General features: G+C 24.4%; 1 protein-coding gene across 5 annotated transcripts in view; it reads left to right on the forward strand.

Moving 5' to 3' along the window:
* Srrm234 (Serine-arginine repetitive matrix 2/3/4) overlaps positions 1–17,223 on the forward strand; it is a 57,642-nt gene that overhangs the window by 10,513 nt on the left and 29,906 nt on the right. For all 5 annotated transcript variants that reach the window (XR_012722173.1, XM_075307998.1, XM_075307999.1 and 2 more), the window contains exon 4: positions 13,998–14,363. Coding sequence is in view for 4 of the 5 variants with exons in the window: in XM_075307998.1 (XP_075164113.1) it covers positions 13,998–14,363 (366 nt within the window). In the remaining variant the exon portion in view is untranslated. The remainder of the gene's footprint in view (positions 1–13,997; positions 14,364–17,223) is intronic.

The following is a 17,223-nucleotide window of genomic DNA, read 5'->3' on the forward strand; positions in this document are numbered from 1 at the left end:
ATTTTCTATAGAAATAAAACTTTGGGCAAAATTTTCTATAGAAATAAAATTTTGACAAAATTTTCTATAGAAATAAAATTTGGACAAAATTTTCTATAGAAATAAAATTTTGACCAAATTTTCTATAGAAATAAAATTTTGATAAAATTTTCTATAGAAATAAAATTTGGACAACATTTTCTATAGAAATAAAATTTTGACAAAATTTTCTATAGAAGTACAATTTTGAAAAAATTTTCTATAGTAATAAAATTTTGACAAATTTTTCTATAGAATTAAAATTGTGGCAAAATTTTCTATAGAATTAAATTGTGACAAAATTTTCTATAGAAATAAAACTTTGGGCAAAATTTTCTATAGAAATAAAATTTTGACAAAATTTTCTATAGAAATAAAATTTTGATAAAATTTTCTATAGAAATAAAATTTGGACAACATTTTCTATAGAAATAAAATTTTGACAAAATTTTCTATAGAAATGTTTTGATAAAATTTTCTATAGAAATAAAATTTTGACAAAATTTTCTATAGAAATATCGAATAACCTGAAACTTAATCGAGCTGCGACTTTAACTTTAGAAAAAAAAATTTGACAACATTTTCTATAGAAATAAAATTTTGACAAAATTTTCTATAGAAGTACAATTTTGAAAAAATTTCTATAGTAATAAAATTTTGACAAATTTTTCTATAGAATTAAAATTGTGGCAAAATTGTAAATTGTGACAAAATTTTCTATAGAAATAAAATTTTGGGCAAAATTTTCTATAGAAATAAAATTTTGACAAAATTTTCTATAGAAATAAAATTTGGACAAAATTTTCTATAGAAATAAAATTTTGACCAAATTTTCTATAGAAATAAAATTTTGATAAAATTTTCTATAGAAATAAAATTTGGACAAAATTTTCTATAAAAATAAAATTTGGACAAAATTTTCTATAGAAATAAAATTTTGACAAAATTTTCTATAGAAATAATATTTTGATAATGTTTTATATGGAAATAAAATTTTGACAAAATTTTCTATAGAAATATTTTGACAAAATTTCTATAGAAATAAAATTTTGACAAAATTTTCTATAGAAATAAAATTTTGACAAAATTTCCTATAGAAATAAAATTTTGACAAAATTGTGTATAGAAAGAAAATTTTGCCAAATTGTGTATAGAAAGAAAATTTTGAAAAAATTTTCTACAGAAATAAAATTGTGAGAAAATTTTCTATAGAAATAAAATTTTGACAAAATTTTCTATAGAAATAAAATTTTGACAAAATTTTCTATAGAAATAAAATTTTGACAAAATTTTCTATAGAAATAAAATTTGGACAAAATTTTCTATAGAAATATAGAATAGCCTGAAACTTAATCGGGCTGCTACTTTAATCTTTAACCTTTCGATAGAAAAAAAAATTTGACAAAATTGTGTATAGAAATAAAATTTTGACAAAATTGTGTATAAAAAAAAAAACTCGACAAAATTTTCTATTGAACTAAAATTTTGCCAAAATTTTCTTTAGAAAAAAATTATGACAAAATTTTCTATAGAAATAACATTTTGGCAAAATTTTCTATAGAAATAAAATTTTGACAAAATTTCGATAGAAATAAAATTTTGACAAAATTTCTATAGAAATATCAAATAGCCTGAAACTTAATCGGGCAGCCACTTTAATCTTTAACCTTTCGATAGAAAGAAAATTTTGACAAAATTGTGTATAGAAAAAAAATGTTGACAACATTTTCTATAGAACTAAAATTTTGCCAAAATTTTCTGTAGAAATAAAATTATGACAAAATTTTCTATAGAAATAAAATTTTGACAAAATTTTCTATAGAAATAAAATTTTGACAAAATTTTCTATAGAAATAAAATTTTGACAAAAGTTTCTATAGAAATAAAATTTTGACAAAATTTCCTATAGAAATAATATTTTGACAAAATTTTCTATAGAAAGAAAATTTTGAAAAAATTTTCTACAGAAATAAATTTTTGAGAAAATTTTCTATAGAAATAAAATTTTGACAAAATTGTGTATAGAAAGAAAATTTTGACAAAATTGTGTATAGAAATAAAATTTTGACAAAATTGTGTATAGAAAGAAAATTTTGACAAAATTGTGTATAGAAAGAAAATTTTGACAAATTGTATATAGAACTAAAATGTTGATAAAATTTTCTATAGAAATACAATTTTAACAAGATTTTGAAAAAATTTTCTATAGAAATAAAGTTTTGACAAAATTTTCTATTGAAATAAAATTGTCTAAATTTTCTATAGAAATAAAATTTTGACAAAATTTTCTATAGAAATAAAATTGTCTAAATTTTCTATAGAAATAAAATGTTGACAAAATTTTCTACAGAAATAAAATTTTGATAAAATTTTCTATAGAAATAAAGTTTTGACAAAATTTTCTATAGAAATAAAATTTGGACAACATTTTCTATAGAAATAAAATTTTGACAAAATTTTCTATAGAAATAAAGTTTTGACAAAATTTTCTATAGAAATAAAATGTTGACAAAATTTTCTATAGAAATAAAATGTTGACAAAATTTTCTATAGAAATAAAATTTGGACAAAATTTTCTATAGAAATAAAATTTTGACAAAATTTTCTATAGAAATAAAATTTGGACAAATTTTTCTATAGAAATATCGAATAGCCTGAAACTTAATCGGGCTGCTACTTTAATCTTTAACCTTTCGATAGAAAAAAAATTTGACAAAATTGTGTATACAAATAAAATTTTGACAAAATTGTGTATAAAAAAAAACTTGACAAAATTTTCTATAGAACTAAAATTTTGCCAAAATTTTCTCTAGAAAAAAAATTATGACAAAATTTTCTATAGAAATAAAATTTTGACAAAATTTTCTATAGAAATAAAATTTTGACAAAATTTCTATAGAAATAAAATTTTGACAAAATTTCTATAGAAATATCGAATAGCCTGAAACTTAATCGGGCTGCCACTTTAATCTTTAACCTTTCGATAGAAAGAAAATTTTGACAAAATTGTGTATAGATATAAAATTTTGACAAAATTTTCTATAGAACTAAAATTTTGCCAAAATTTTCTGTAGGAATAAAATTATGACAAAATTTTCTGTAGAAATAAAATTTTGACAAAATTTCCTATAGAAATAAAATTTTGACAAAATTTTCTATAGAAATAAAATTTTGACAAAAGTTTCTATAGAAATAAAATTTTGACAAAATTTTCAATAGAAATAAAATGTTGACAAAATTTTCTATAGAAATAAAATTTCGTTTTGTTTGTTATTGTTGGCTTCTCTTCAATCGTTATTGATGTTTTTTTGTTTTTTGATCTCAGCTTAAAGCCATGCATTGACTAAACGACAAGTGTAGCTTAACCAACAGAGGAAAAGTATGCTTGTCAAATCTATTTGGGCAAAGCCCTATAGACTGCAAGATGGTTGGATGTACAGCTGTTTCGGAATTACCACATTCCTCATCAGCATCCTCTACTTGCAGCAAAACTATCAACCAATTATCAGAATAAATTTCGACAAAAGTTTCTATAGAAATAAAATTTTGACAAAATTTCCTATAGAAATAATATTTTGATAAAATTTTCTATAGAAATAAAATTTTGACAAAATTTCCTATAGAAATAAAATTTTGACAAAATTGTGTATAGAAAGAAAATTTTGCCAAATTATGTATAGAAAGAAAATTTTGACAAAATTGCGTATAGAAATAAAATTTTGACCAAATTGTGTATAGAAAGAAAATTTTGACAAAATTGTGTATAGAAATAAAATTTTGACAAAAAATTTTGATATAAATATAATTTTGACAAAATTTTCTATATGAATTTTGCAAAATTAGATTTTTAGATCGACTTTCTGTTTTCATTTACTTCCTTGCATTTAACGATTTGCTTTTGCAAAATCGGTCGTTAAAAGTGTTCTAAGTGTAGTAAATTAATATGTAAAGCTCCCAGAGAGAGAGAGAGTAGGAGAAAATACTAAAATAGGATTACTACTATCTCATAGGACATCAAAGTGAGAGTTTTGTTTTGCAGGCTTTAGTTTCAACCCTATGATATAAGCGTTACAGCATTCGTAGTCACATAAAATCAAAAAAACTCAAATCTTTACTGAACAGAGGAAGAAAATGAGAGAAACGACAGGACATCACATATAACTTTGTTCTCTTAACTTCGGGGGATGGATAGAGAAATTTGCAGAAGAAAAAATTTTCAGTTCCAAAAATTCTTCCAAAAGCAAAGGATGTCGAAAAAGAAAATATCAAAAGAAAGCAAACAAAATATAATTAATTGATATTTCATATAAAAAAAAAGTTAATATAACAAAAAATATATACAAAAAATTTAAATCATAAAACAAAACTACATACTACAAATAAGTTTACAAATAAATAACATGGATGCTGTATTATATAAAAACAAAATATTAAGAAATAACGACACCTAAACGATAAAAAAATATTGTGGGGTCTATATTCGGTCCAGAAAGAAAAAGATTTTTACAAAATAACTAAGAAAAAAAAAATAGTTTTGCATTACAAAAAAAATGGATGAAATAATTATGAAAATTTCATTATAAAATATTGGTTTTATATATAGTTGCGTTGCTGGCATACAAGCTCATATCAATTCAGCGAACACTCCCACCCAATATGGCGTTGTAATCTTTCATTCATACCATCAACATTTCGCTTTGGGGGTTTGCATCAATTGACAACAACAACAACAACAACAACCAACCCTTACTATGGATAAATGGGGTTGATGGCATGTATCGTCGAGTACCAATGTTAAGTGGATTATTGTATTGGAATTGTGTTGCTTATTTGGTAAAATTAACTACGAAGGTTTTCTGACTTAAAATCACCTAATAACTTCAATGAACCTTCAATGGGATAGGGAAAGAAAATTAAAAGAAAAAAAAAAACAAACAACAAATCGCTAATTAAGTCTTCCAAACGTTAGCAGCAAATGAAAATAGAAATAAAAGTGTTAGTAATATCAAGTATATAAGCAAGTTAAAAATGTGAATATTTTGTAACGGATAAATTGAAGAAGTTTTAAGATATAAAATTTTTTTATGTATAAATAAAAACTGAAATAATACAAAAAAAAAACATAAATATTACAAAAAATTGTTTAGCACAAATTTTTAAAGATATAGTGTTAAAAAGTAATATTTAAAAAAATAAGAAGATACATTTTTGGAATAATGGTCTAATAGTGTTTTTGTTTAATTGCATTATGTATAATTTATAAAAAAATATTTCAACTGTGGTTATAAACTTCAAATTGCGATAGTGCTTTGATTATTACAATTTATTTAATAAAACATTTTAAAATTGTTATAAAATTTTAAAATAAAATCGGAAAGGCTTTTATAATTAAGCTCTTCAATATTTTGAGCTAATCGAAAATGGAAATATGATAAAAAATATTGTAACCTAAAACAAACTTGTAACGGGCTTGAGTATTCTAAAACAAATACTATAACTAAAAATTGTATGATTCTTGGTTTTGTTTTTCTTTAATAAAATTTCTAAAATAAAGATTACACCGATCAATCTGGATTTGTGACATAGCCGAAAATTTCAGACACTGTTCCTACTGTTTTCCCAAGCATTATTTAAGCTTATTAGTTTATTGGATTGATCTCGTTTTTCGAATATTTATCATTCTAAGTTCCTCCTATGGGCTAGATAATAAAAATAAACTGGTGTTAAAATTGAAAAAAAAAAAACAGCGTAATGAAAAGACCTCATTATTATTATTTTAAATCATTCTATATTTATTACTAATATTTCATATAAAAGTAAAAATTGTAATTTGTAACACAAAATTTGATTATACAACACAGTCAACACTTTACTGCTGTCGGCTCTCCTCCCAAGGCCGCCACAAGGACCGCAATCTCACAAGTGTTTTTATTATCCCAAAAATTTCATAATAAAAATCCAAAGGGGAATTTACAAAATTGTTTAGCATTTTTTTTTATTTTTTATTTGTCATTATTTAACTCTTGCTCAACCAAATTTAATTTTTCTCCTCCCAAGGCCGCCACAAGGACCGCAATCTCACAAGTGTTTTTATTATCCGAAAAATTTCATAATAAAAATCCAAAGGGGAATTTACAAAATTGTTTACCATTTTTTTTTTATTTTCATTGTCATTATTTAACTCTTGCTCAACCAAATTTAATTTTTCATTAAAAGCCAACACTTTACTGCTGCCGGCCTTCCTCCCAAGGCCGACACAAGGAAATTATTTTGGTCCAAAGACTGCCAGCTCACAAGTGGTTTTGTTTTCCATAAAACCTGAGAATATCCAAATCCCAGGAGCTTACCATTTGCAATTAAAAAAAAAATTGTTTAAAATTTTGTTTAAATTTTAATTTTTTAAATTTTCATAGGCATTATTTAACCCTTGTACGACCAAATTTTTTTTATAATTAAAATTTTCTAATTCATCTGGAATATACTTGTATTACAAAATAAATCTTATCTAATTTGAGCTGCTGCCGCCTATGCTTATTTAAAAGCCAAAACATTTTTTTTCTCTAAAATTTGTTGTTGCTTTGCGGGCAAGGTTTGCAATCTCACAGATTTTTTTTGCGAAAAAAAAATTAATAAAACAAATTCAAGGGTTTGGACTACTAAAAATTTTTTAGATATTTTTTTCAGAGTCTTTATTTAACCAATTGAAAATAATTATTCAAGCTTGAGATCGTTTTTTGTATGAATTGGTTTCTTTATTCTTCAATATTTCTTTCTAAAATTTCTAATAGTCTCTATTTGACATTTGCACTTTCATAGAAATTTTAAAATAATTATTTTTTTTTTATCTAAAATTTGTTGTTGTTTTGCAGGAAAGGACTGCAACCTTACACTAACCTTTGCACTTTCATAGAAATTTTAAAATAAATATTTTTTTTTTCTAAAATTTGTTGTTGTTTTGCAGGAAAGGACTGCAATCTTACAGAAATTTTTGCGATAATTTTTATAAAACAAATCCAATGGTCTGTGCTATTAAAAAAAATTGTTAGACATTTTTGTTTTCAGAATTTCTATTTAAACTTTGCTCTACCAAACGAATTTTACCCTTAAAAATTGCTATTCTAATTTTAAGGGGTTGGCCTACAAAAAAAAAATTATTTAGGTTTTATGAGACTCTATTTGAGCTTTTCACTATCATATGAAATTTCCCATTAAAAATTTCAAATTTCAAACGTCGTGCTTGGACATTTAAAATTTGGAAACCAGATTCTTCTTAATATTTTATTTATTTAGTTACAAAATTGGACTTGTAGCATAAGAATAATATTACAAAATAAAAAATAGCATTTACTACAGAGGCTATCAGCTAATTCCTCTAAATATTTATTGTTGCTTTTGCGGCAACCGTACAAGTATTTTTGTTTTCCATAAACTCTGATAATATAAATCCAAGGGGTTGCTACAAAATTGTTAATAGTGATCATATTTAATTCTTGCCCTACCAAATGTAAATTTTCCATTAAAAAAAAAAAATAATTTTCTCAGGAAAATCTTGATTCACAAAAAAAAATTATTGAAAAATTAATAAAGCTTATTTTAAATATTTTTTGTTGCTATTTCTTTTGTTAACACTAAAGCTATGTTTTAAATCGGAGATATGTGGAAATAAAATTTTTAAAGTATATTTTGTTATAAGAAATTTTAATAAATATATAAAAAAAATTGACCAACTTACAAACAAATTTATTAAACAAGTCATTCATTGGTTATATCTTGAGGCATAATAATTATTTATTTGCTATTTTACATTAATACCAGTCCATAGTCAACCATACTTCTTTGGTAAAGGATTATAAAAATCAAAATAAAACATAAAAATCAAAAGCTATAAAAAAATCTATTTAATCCACAGTCCTCCATTAGGTAATTAACATATTCCCATTTATATTAAATACCACTAAGTAAAAAAAAAGACAAGAAAGTAAATATTTTCTTAAGATATCCATGTCTTTCGATGGGCTTGGGTAAATAGATAAATTTACTAATAATTTTACAAACAAAGTTATAAAAACTTCAAGCCTATATTTACCATGTAAATTCCTTCGATAACCAGCTAATAAATTGTTTTGCATATGGGCATAAGAGTTAAAAAAAAATTTATTTCAATCTACGATTATCCTTTGGATAATAAATATTTTTTATTCATCTCTACTCAAGTTGAATCCCTAGTCTTTCCATATAAGACTAGGAAAACAAAATAAAAATCGAAAAAAAAATTAGTTGAAAACTAAATTTATATTGAAAAAAAAACAATAGTCAACCATCGGGTATTAGTTTCTTTAGATCATATTTCACTTGGACAATAAACATATATCCATTATAATCAATGTACTTATTATCCATATTATAATAAGATCTATTTCGCAGCGTAATATTCCATTTGAGAAAAAACCAACTTCCAATTATCATATATTTATTCAGTAATACAAAGAATTGAATAATTAAATTAAATATAATATAATATATTTTAATAGATAAAAATCCTTAGCCTTCCTATTTTCTTTGGTAAAAAGAAGATAAAAATTTACAACTTCTACAATCCATAGTCATCCATTGGGTAAACACATATAAGTTTGTATTTCCTTAAAAATAAAATTACAAACTTATATAAGGGGTTTGAATTCATATCCAGGAAATAAAATATAAAGAAATAAATTATATATAAAGATTTGTTATATATACAAACCCTTAGTCTTCTTATCTTCTTTGGTAAAAGAAGATAAAAAATTGAGAAATTTCAAATCATTCAATCCATAGTCATCCATAGGTATAAAATCGTATTTCCTTCAAGAATTAAAAATCTATATTTAATTATTAAAAAAAAAATTGACAAATTTTTTGAATCCATATTCATGAAATAAATGATAAAGAATTAAATTAAATACAAAGATCTTTTTTATATATATAGAAATCCTTAGTCTTCCTATCGTCTTTAGTAAAAGAAAATAAAAATTGACCAATATATACAACTCATTCAATCCATAGTCATCAATTGGGTAAATACATATAAGTTTGTATTTTATTATTTAAAAAAAAACCGAAAATTTATATTAGTGGTTTAAATCCACATCCATCAAATAAATTATAAAAAATTAAAAAAATATATAAAGATTTCTAATATATAAAAATCTTTAGTCTCTTAGGGTTTTGAATCCATATCCAGCAAATAAAATACAAAGATATAAATTATATATAAAGATTTGTTATATATACAAACCCTTAGTCTTCCTATTTTCTTTGATAAAAGAGGATAAAAATTGAGAAATTCAATCCATAGTCATCCATTGTATAAATACGTATAAAACGTAGTTCATTAAATAAATATTTAATTATTTTGAAAAAAAAAAACTGAAAATTTATATTAGGGTTTTAAATTCATATCCATCAAATAAATTATAAAAAAATACATTAAATGTAAAGATTTCTAATATATAAAAATTCTTAGTCTTCCTATCTCCTTTGGTAAAAGAGAATAAAAATTGAGAAAATTTCAACTCCTTCAATTCATAGTCATCCATTGTATAAATACGTATAAAACGTATTTCCTTAAATAAATATTTAGTTATTAAAAAAACTGACAAATTTATATTAGGGTTTTAAATTCATATCCATCAAATAAATTATAAAAAATTACATTAAATATAAAGATTTCTAATATATATAAAAATTCTTAGTCTTCCTATCTCCTTTGGTAAAAGAGAATAAAATTTGACAAATTTTCAACTCCTTCAATCCATAGTCATCCATTGGGTAAATACGTATAAAACGTATTTCCTTAAATAAATATTTAATTATTAAAAAAAAAACTGACAAATTTATATTAGGGTTTTAAATTCGTATCCATCAAATAAATTATCAAAAATTACATTAAATATAAAGATTTCTAATATATACGAAAATCCGTAGTCTTCCTATCTTCTTTGGTAAAAGAGGATAAAAATTGACAAATTTTCAACTCCTTCAATCCATAGTCATCCATTGGGTAAATACGTATAAAACGTATTTCCTTAAATAAATATTTAATTATTTAAAAAAAAACTGAAAATTTATATTAGGGTTTTAAATTCATATCCATCAAATAAATTTTAAAAAATTACATTAAATATAAAGATTTCTAATATATACAAAAATCCTTAGTCTTCCTATCTCCTTTGGTAAAAGAAGATAAAAATTGACAAACTCATTCAATCCATAGTCATCCATTCGATAATATGAATAAGATATTATTTTTTTTAGTAATTAAAATGTTATAATTATTACTAAAAAAAATTAAAACTTCTTTAATAAGAGTGGGATTCCATTTTCATGAAATAAATTGTATACAATTTTTTTTCAAATGAATTTGTATACATATTAAAGCCCAAATTATAAATAAAATAGTATATAAAAATATTCACAATACCAATTCGATAGTATATATATTTATATATTTAAAACTTAGTATAAATCAAAGTCTTCCTATCGCCTTTTGATAAAAGGTGATAAAAAATCGAACAATTTTTAACACCAAAAAGCCCATAACTAATTCTCTATCGAATAGCTATCTATAGAAAAAATGGGAAAAGTGAATTAAAATATTTATTATAACTACAAACTAATAAATAAATTTATAAAACAAAAAGCTCTAGTAGCTAAGCTATTGGCTTACAAAATAGGAAAGTATTAAAAAAAGCATATTTAATGTAGATTAAGCTATAGAATTATTCAATCCAAGTCTTCCATAGAATAAGAAATTACATAAATAAAATTAAAAAAAAAAAAATAATACATTGATTGCAGGCTAACGAGAAAATAGAAAATAAATATATTAATAATTTTATTAGAAAAAATTTCTATTTATTTATCTCCAAAAAATAGACCTATATTATATACAAACCAAACTTATTAATTTATATTATATACAAACCAACATTATTAATTTATATTATAAACAAACCAAAATTATTACTTATTTATTTATTTATTAAAATCTTTATTATAATTACAAGTTATAATAAATGTATAATATATTTAAATATATTTATATATTTATTCTGTCATCAATACAAAGCAAGCCAATAAAATCTATGTGTCGAATATATGAGACAAAAGCTTAAAAAATAACTATTTCAGATTATCTATAAATATACTTAAAATAATATAAAAAATATATTTAATAATTTTTATATAATAAAAATTATAAAATTCATGATTTGAAAAATATTTTAGTAAAAAAATTACCATAATATAATTTTTTGGGATTATTACAAAGTAACAATTTAAAAGTAATATAAAAATAAATATTTATTAAAAACCATTATAAAAACAAAATCCTTTATGTAAATTAAGTTATATATAAATACTCAATCCATAGTCTTCCATAGAGTAAGAATAAATATAATTATAAAATATAAAAATCGAAAATTAAAAAATTTACTAAAAAAAAAAAGATTTTAGTCGAAAAAAAAACTCATAAAACAACTAGACCAATATTATTCCAAGAAAAAAAAATATTAACTTATTGCAAAATATATATATTTTTTCATTAACATCATAAAGAGAGAAAAATAAATAAATGATCCAAAAATTTTTGGTTATTAATATAATGATAATATTTATAGCCAATATATTAAAAAAAATACTTTATGTAAACTAAGTTATATATAAATATTCAATCCCTAGTCTTCCATAGAGTAAGAATAAATATAATTATAAAGTATAAAAATCGAAAATTAAAAAATTTACTAAAAAAAAAGATTTTAGTCGAAAAAAAAACTCATAAAACGACTAGACCAATATTATTCCAAAAAAAATATTAACTTATTGCAAAAAATATATATTTTTTCATTAACCTCATAAAGAGAGAAAAATAAATAAATGATCCAAAAAATTTTGGTTATTAATATAATGATAATATTTATAGCCAATATATTTAAAAAAAATTCCTTTATGTAAATTAAGTTATATATAAATACTCAATCCATAGTCTTCCATAGAGTAAGAATAAATATAATTATCAAATATAAAAATCGAAAATTAAAAAATTTACTAAAAAAAAAGATTTTAGTCGAAAAAAAACTCATAAAACAACTAGACCAATATTATTCCAAGAAAAAAATATTAACTTATTGCAAAAAATATATATTTTTTCATTAACCTCATAAAGAGAGAAAAATAAATAAATGATCCAAAAATTTTTGGTTATTAATATAATGATAATATTTATAGCCAATATATTAAAAAAAAAAACTATAAATTAATTATTTTGTCGTTGATGAAATTTTAAATTTTATACGAAAAATCGTAACAAATTGAAAAGAAAACAAACACAAACACCAAAAAAAAATCCTTTATGTAAATTAAGTTATATATAAATACTCAATCCATAGTCTTCCATAGAGTAAGAATAAATATAATTATCAAATATAAAAATCGAAAATTAAAAAATTTACTTAAAAAAAAAAAGATTTTAGTCGAAAAAAAAAACTCATAAAACAACTAGACCAATATTATTCAAAAAAAAAAATATTAACTTATTGCAAAAAATATATATTTTTTCATTAACGTCATAAAGAGAGAAAAATAAATAAATGATCCAAAAATTTTTGGTTATTAATATAATGATAATATTTATAGCCAATATATTGAAAAAAAAAAAATAATAAATTAATTATTTTGTCGTTGATGAAATTTTAAATTTTATACGAAAAATCGTAACAAATTGAAAAGAAAACAAATCAAAAATTGTATTTTTGTTGTCACAAGTTTTACCATAAAATGCTTCCCTCTTCCATACAACATTCACAATTCCAACAAGCGATACATGCCGCCAATGCAATGTTAAAACCCAAAAAACGTCGTAAACGTCGTGCCAAGAAGCCCACAATTCATACAAATGTGTCGTCTACAAATGATGCTTGTATCGCCGCAAGTGGTGACAACCATCAAAATCCAACCATTAACAAATTCCAAAAATTAATGCAAAACCAAAAACAACAACAAAAACAAAAAATCACAACTACTGCCACAGTAGCAAAAAGTAGTTTTCGACAATATTTCCAACATGATAATCGTCAACAACAGACGACCATCCACCAACACCATCAACATCTCACATCCACCATATTCACCAAATATACCAGTGAGAGTGAAATGCTCTATGCTGAGGTGGCCAAAAAATTTAAACCCCTAAAACAGAGAACTTTCAAACAAATTAAGACCAAAACAAAATCAAAATCTATGCTTAAGCAGCAGCAGCAACAGCAGCAGAAGAATTATTTGAGAAAACAAAAACTCTCTGCTGCAAGTGTCCATAATGGTGGAGGAGGGTTGTTGACGCAGGCGCAACAAAAATGCCGCAAAATCCACCCTAAACAAAAACCGGCAGCTCTCATGCAACCACAACACCAACAATCCCAACATTGTTTGTGCTCGTGTCAAAATCCTAACATAGGTCACAATGTAACACAAACAGCTGGTATGGTGGCCCATATAAACACAACATCATTGTGCTCCAATAAACAATCCAAAGCTACAGCTACCACTACCGCCTACTCGGATGCCTCATCTGTTAGTTCCACAACAACTACCACGTCCAATAATAACTACTTGAGTTGCTTCAATTTCAATGACACAACAACACTACCCAAACTTTTGGGTTTATTACAGAATTCGGCTCCAACTTTGCTATTGGAAACGTTGTTAAACAATGCCCAGATGTTAGATGGGAAACATTTGGAGCAAAGGTAATTTGACAAAAATATGACTAGAAAAATCGGCAATCATTACCAAATTAGTGACGAAGGCTATATATGGGAACTATATCTATGGACATCCTCGTAAATCAAATTAAAAAATATTTTTTTCTTTTATAAAATCCAACATTTTGCTTTACTTTTACATTTAATTACATTGTTTTGTTTTTTTTTTTTCTTTCATTACAGTGTCCGTGATACTCATCAAATCGCTGAAGCGCAACAAGAGAAAAACGCTAAATTACGTGAAGCATTTAATATATCGGAATATTTTGTTGAGGGTTCCAGCTTTGATTCCGATCGTAAAGCTAAAGAAGATTTAGCAAAAAGTTTAGCTTTACAAAAAGAACTGGACGCTCAACGTGAACAGGCAGCAGCATCTGCTGCCGCAGCTAGAGATAAAGAGTCTTCGAAACGTTATGCATTGGTTCGGACACCGTCCAGAGAACGTGATGTTTCGGCATCAGGAGGTGGAGGTGGTGGCGTAGTTGGCGGCAATGGAGATAATGATGATCATTCGATTAAAAAGAAAAAGAAGAAACGAACGCGTGAGAGGTAAGTACTATAAATTCACCAAGGAATCCTCTAAGTGACAATTTTCCTGTTTTTTTTTTACGAAAATTTTTGACCAAATAAATTTTGACAAAATTTTATATAGAAATAAAATTTTAACAAGTATATACGGCCGTAAGTTCGGCCAGGCCGAATCTTATGTACCCTCCTAGAAACTTGTACTAAAGACTGTCATCCATAATCGAATTACTTGGGTTGCGGTAACACTTGCCGATGGCAAGGTATCTTAAAACTTCTTAACACTGTCTTCTTAATTGTAAGTTAGTTCATACGGGGTTAGATATTAAACAAAAAAAGGCCGATTAAATACGTAAATAATTCAGTTTGACAAAATTTTCTATAGAAATACAATTTTGACAAAATTTTCTATAGAAATAAAATTTTGACAAAAATTTCTATAAAATAAAATCCAATGAAAGGCTGTGGAATTCTTCCCACTTAAATATGAGCTAAATTATTAGTTTTTGTACCCAAAAGAATAGCAACAACCGAATACCAATTACACCCAACAACAACAATGCAGCAATTTTAAATTAAGACAAACGAAGGAAAATTGTCACTTTGTTAGCGGCCATATACTAGAGTAATATACCAAAATTTAACCGGGTCGGTGGAATTTTGCACCTCCAATAGCTCCGGAGGTCAAATCTAGGGATCGGTTTATATGGGCGCTATATATAATTATGGACCGATATAGACCAAATTTGCATGTTTGTTAGAGACCATTTACTAACACCACGTACCAAATTTCAACCGGATCGGGTGAATTTTGCTCTTCCAAGGGGCTCCGGAGGTCAAATCAGGGGATCGGTTTATATGGGGGCTATATATAATTATGGACCGATGTGGACCAATTTTTTCATGTTTGTTAAATACCATATACTAGCACCCTGTACCATATTTCAGCCGGATCGGATAAAATTCGTTTCTCTTAGAGCCTCCGCAAGCCAAATCTGGGGATCGGTTTATATGGGGGCTATATATAATTATGGACCGATGTGGACCAATTTTTGCATAGTTGTTAGAGACCATATACTTACGCCATGTACCAAATTTCAGCCGGATCGGATTAAATTTGCTTCTCTTAGAGGCACCGCAAACCAAATCGGGGGATCGGTTTACATGGGGCCTATATATAATTATGGACCGATGTGGACCAATTTTTGCATGTTTGTTAAAGACCATATGCAAACACCGTGTACCAAATTTCAGCAGGATCGGATAAAATTTACTTCTCTTAGAGGCTCCGCAAGCCAAATCTGGGGATCGGTTTATATGGGGGCTATATATAATTATGGACCGATGTGGACCAATTTTTGCATAGTTGTTAGAGACCATATACCAACACCATGTACCAAATTTCAGCCAGATCGGATGATATATGCTTCTCTTAGAGGCTCCGCAAGCCAAATCTGGGGATCGGTTTATATGGGGGCTATATATAATTATGGGCCGATTTGGACCAATTTTTTCATGGTTATGAGAAACCATATACAAACACCATGTACCAAATTTCAGCCAGATCGGAAGAAATATGCTTCTCTTAGAAGTTCCGCAAACCAAATCTGGGGGTCCGTTTATATGGCCCATTTGCAATACCATCCGACCTACATCAATAACAACTACTTGTGCCAAGTTTCAAGTCGAGAGCTTGTTTCGTTCGGAAGTTAGCGTGATTTCAACAAACGGCCGGACATGCTGAGATCGACTCAGAATTTCACCACGACCCAGAATATGTGTTACAAAAGGAATGACAAAGTTAATATACCTCCCATCCTATGGTGGAGGGTATAACAAAAATTTTCTATAGAAATACAATTTTGACAAAATTTTCAAAATTTTAACAAAATTTTCTATAGAAATAAAATTTTGACAAAATTTTCTATAGAAATAAAATTTTAACAAAATTTTCTATAGAAATAAAATTTTGACAAAATTTTTTATAGAAATAAAATTTTGACAAAATTTTCTATAGAAATAAAATTTTGACAAAATTTTCTATAGAAATAAAATGTTGACAAAATTTTCTATAGAAATAAAATTTCGAAAAAAATTTCTATAGTAATAAAATTTTGAGAAAATTTTCTGTAGAAATAAAATTTTAAGAAAATTTTCTATAGAAATAAAATTCTGAGAAAATTTGTTATAGAAATAAAATTTTTGACAAAATTTTCTATAGAAATAAAATTTTGACAAAATTGTCTATAAAAATAAAATTTTGACAAAATTTTCTATAGAAATAACATTTTGACAAAATTTTTTTAGAAAAAAAATTTGAGAAAAATTTCTATAGAAATAAAATTTTGAGAAAATTTGCTATAGAAATAAAATTTTGACAAAATTTTAACAAAATTTCTATAGAAATACAATTTTGACAAAATTTTCTATAGAAATAAAATTTTGACAAAATTTTCTATAGAAATACAATTTTGACAAAATTTTCCTTTTATATAAAGAAGTATTCCTATTAAAACATACAAAAGTGAATTATCTTTTCTTGTTTCTTGCTTAATTATACATTTCTTAGTTTTGTGTAAATGATTGTTTATTATAAGTGTTCAACATCCTTATGTATTATTATGTATGAATATTGTATGAAACTCTAGAGAGTAGTCAATAGTAATTATTTTATTTTGGCCATATAGGCTTAGAATTACATGCTCTGAATGAATAAATAAATAAATTAATAAAATTTTGACAAAGTTTCCTATAGAAATAAAATGTTAACAAAATTTTCTATAGAACAAAAAAAAAAAATAATAAAATTTTCTATAGAAATAAAATTTTCGATAGTAATAAAATTTTGAGAAAATTTTCTGTAGAAATAATTTTTTTTGACAAA

This window comes from Haematobia irritans, chromosome 4, assembly GCF_050003625.1.
Source record: "Haematobia irritans isolate KBUSLIRL chromosome 4, ASM5000362v1, whole genome shotgun sequence".
NCBI lineage: Eukaryota > Metazoa > Arthropoda > Insecta > Diptera > Muscidae > Haematobia > Haematobia irritans.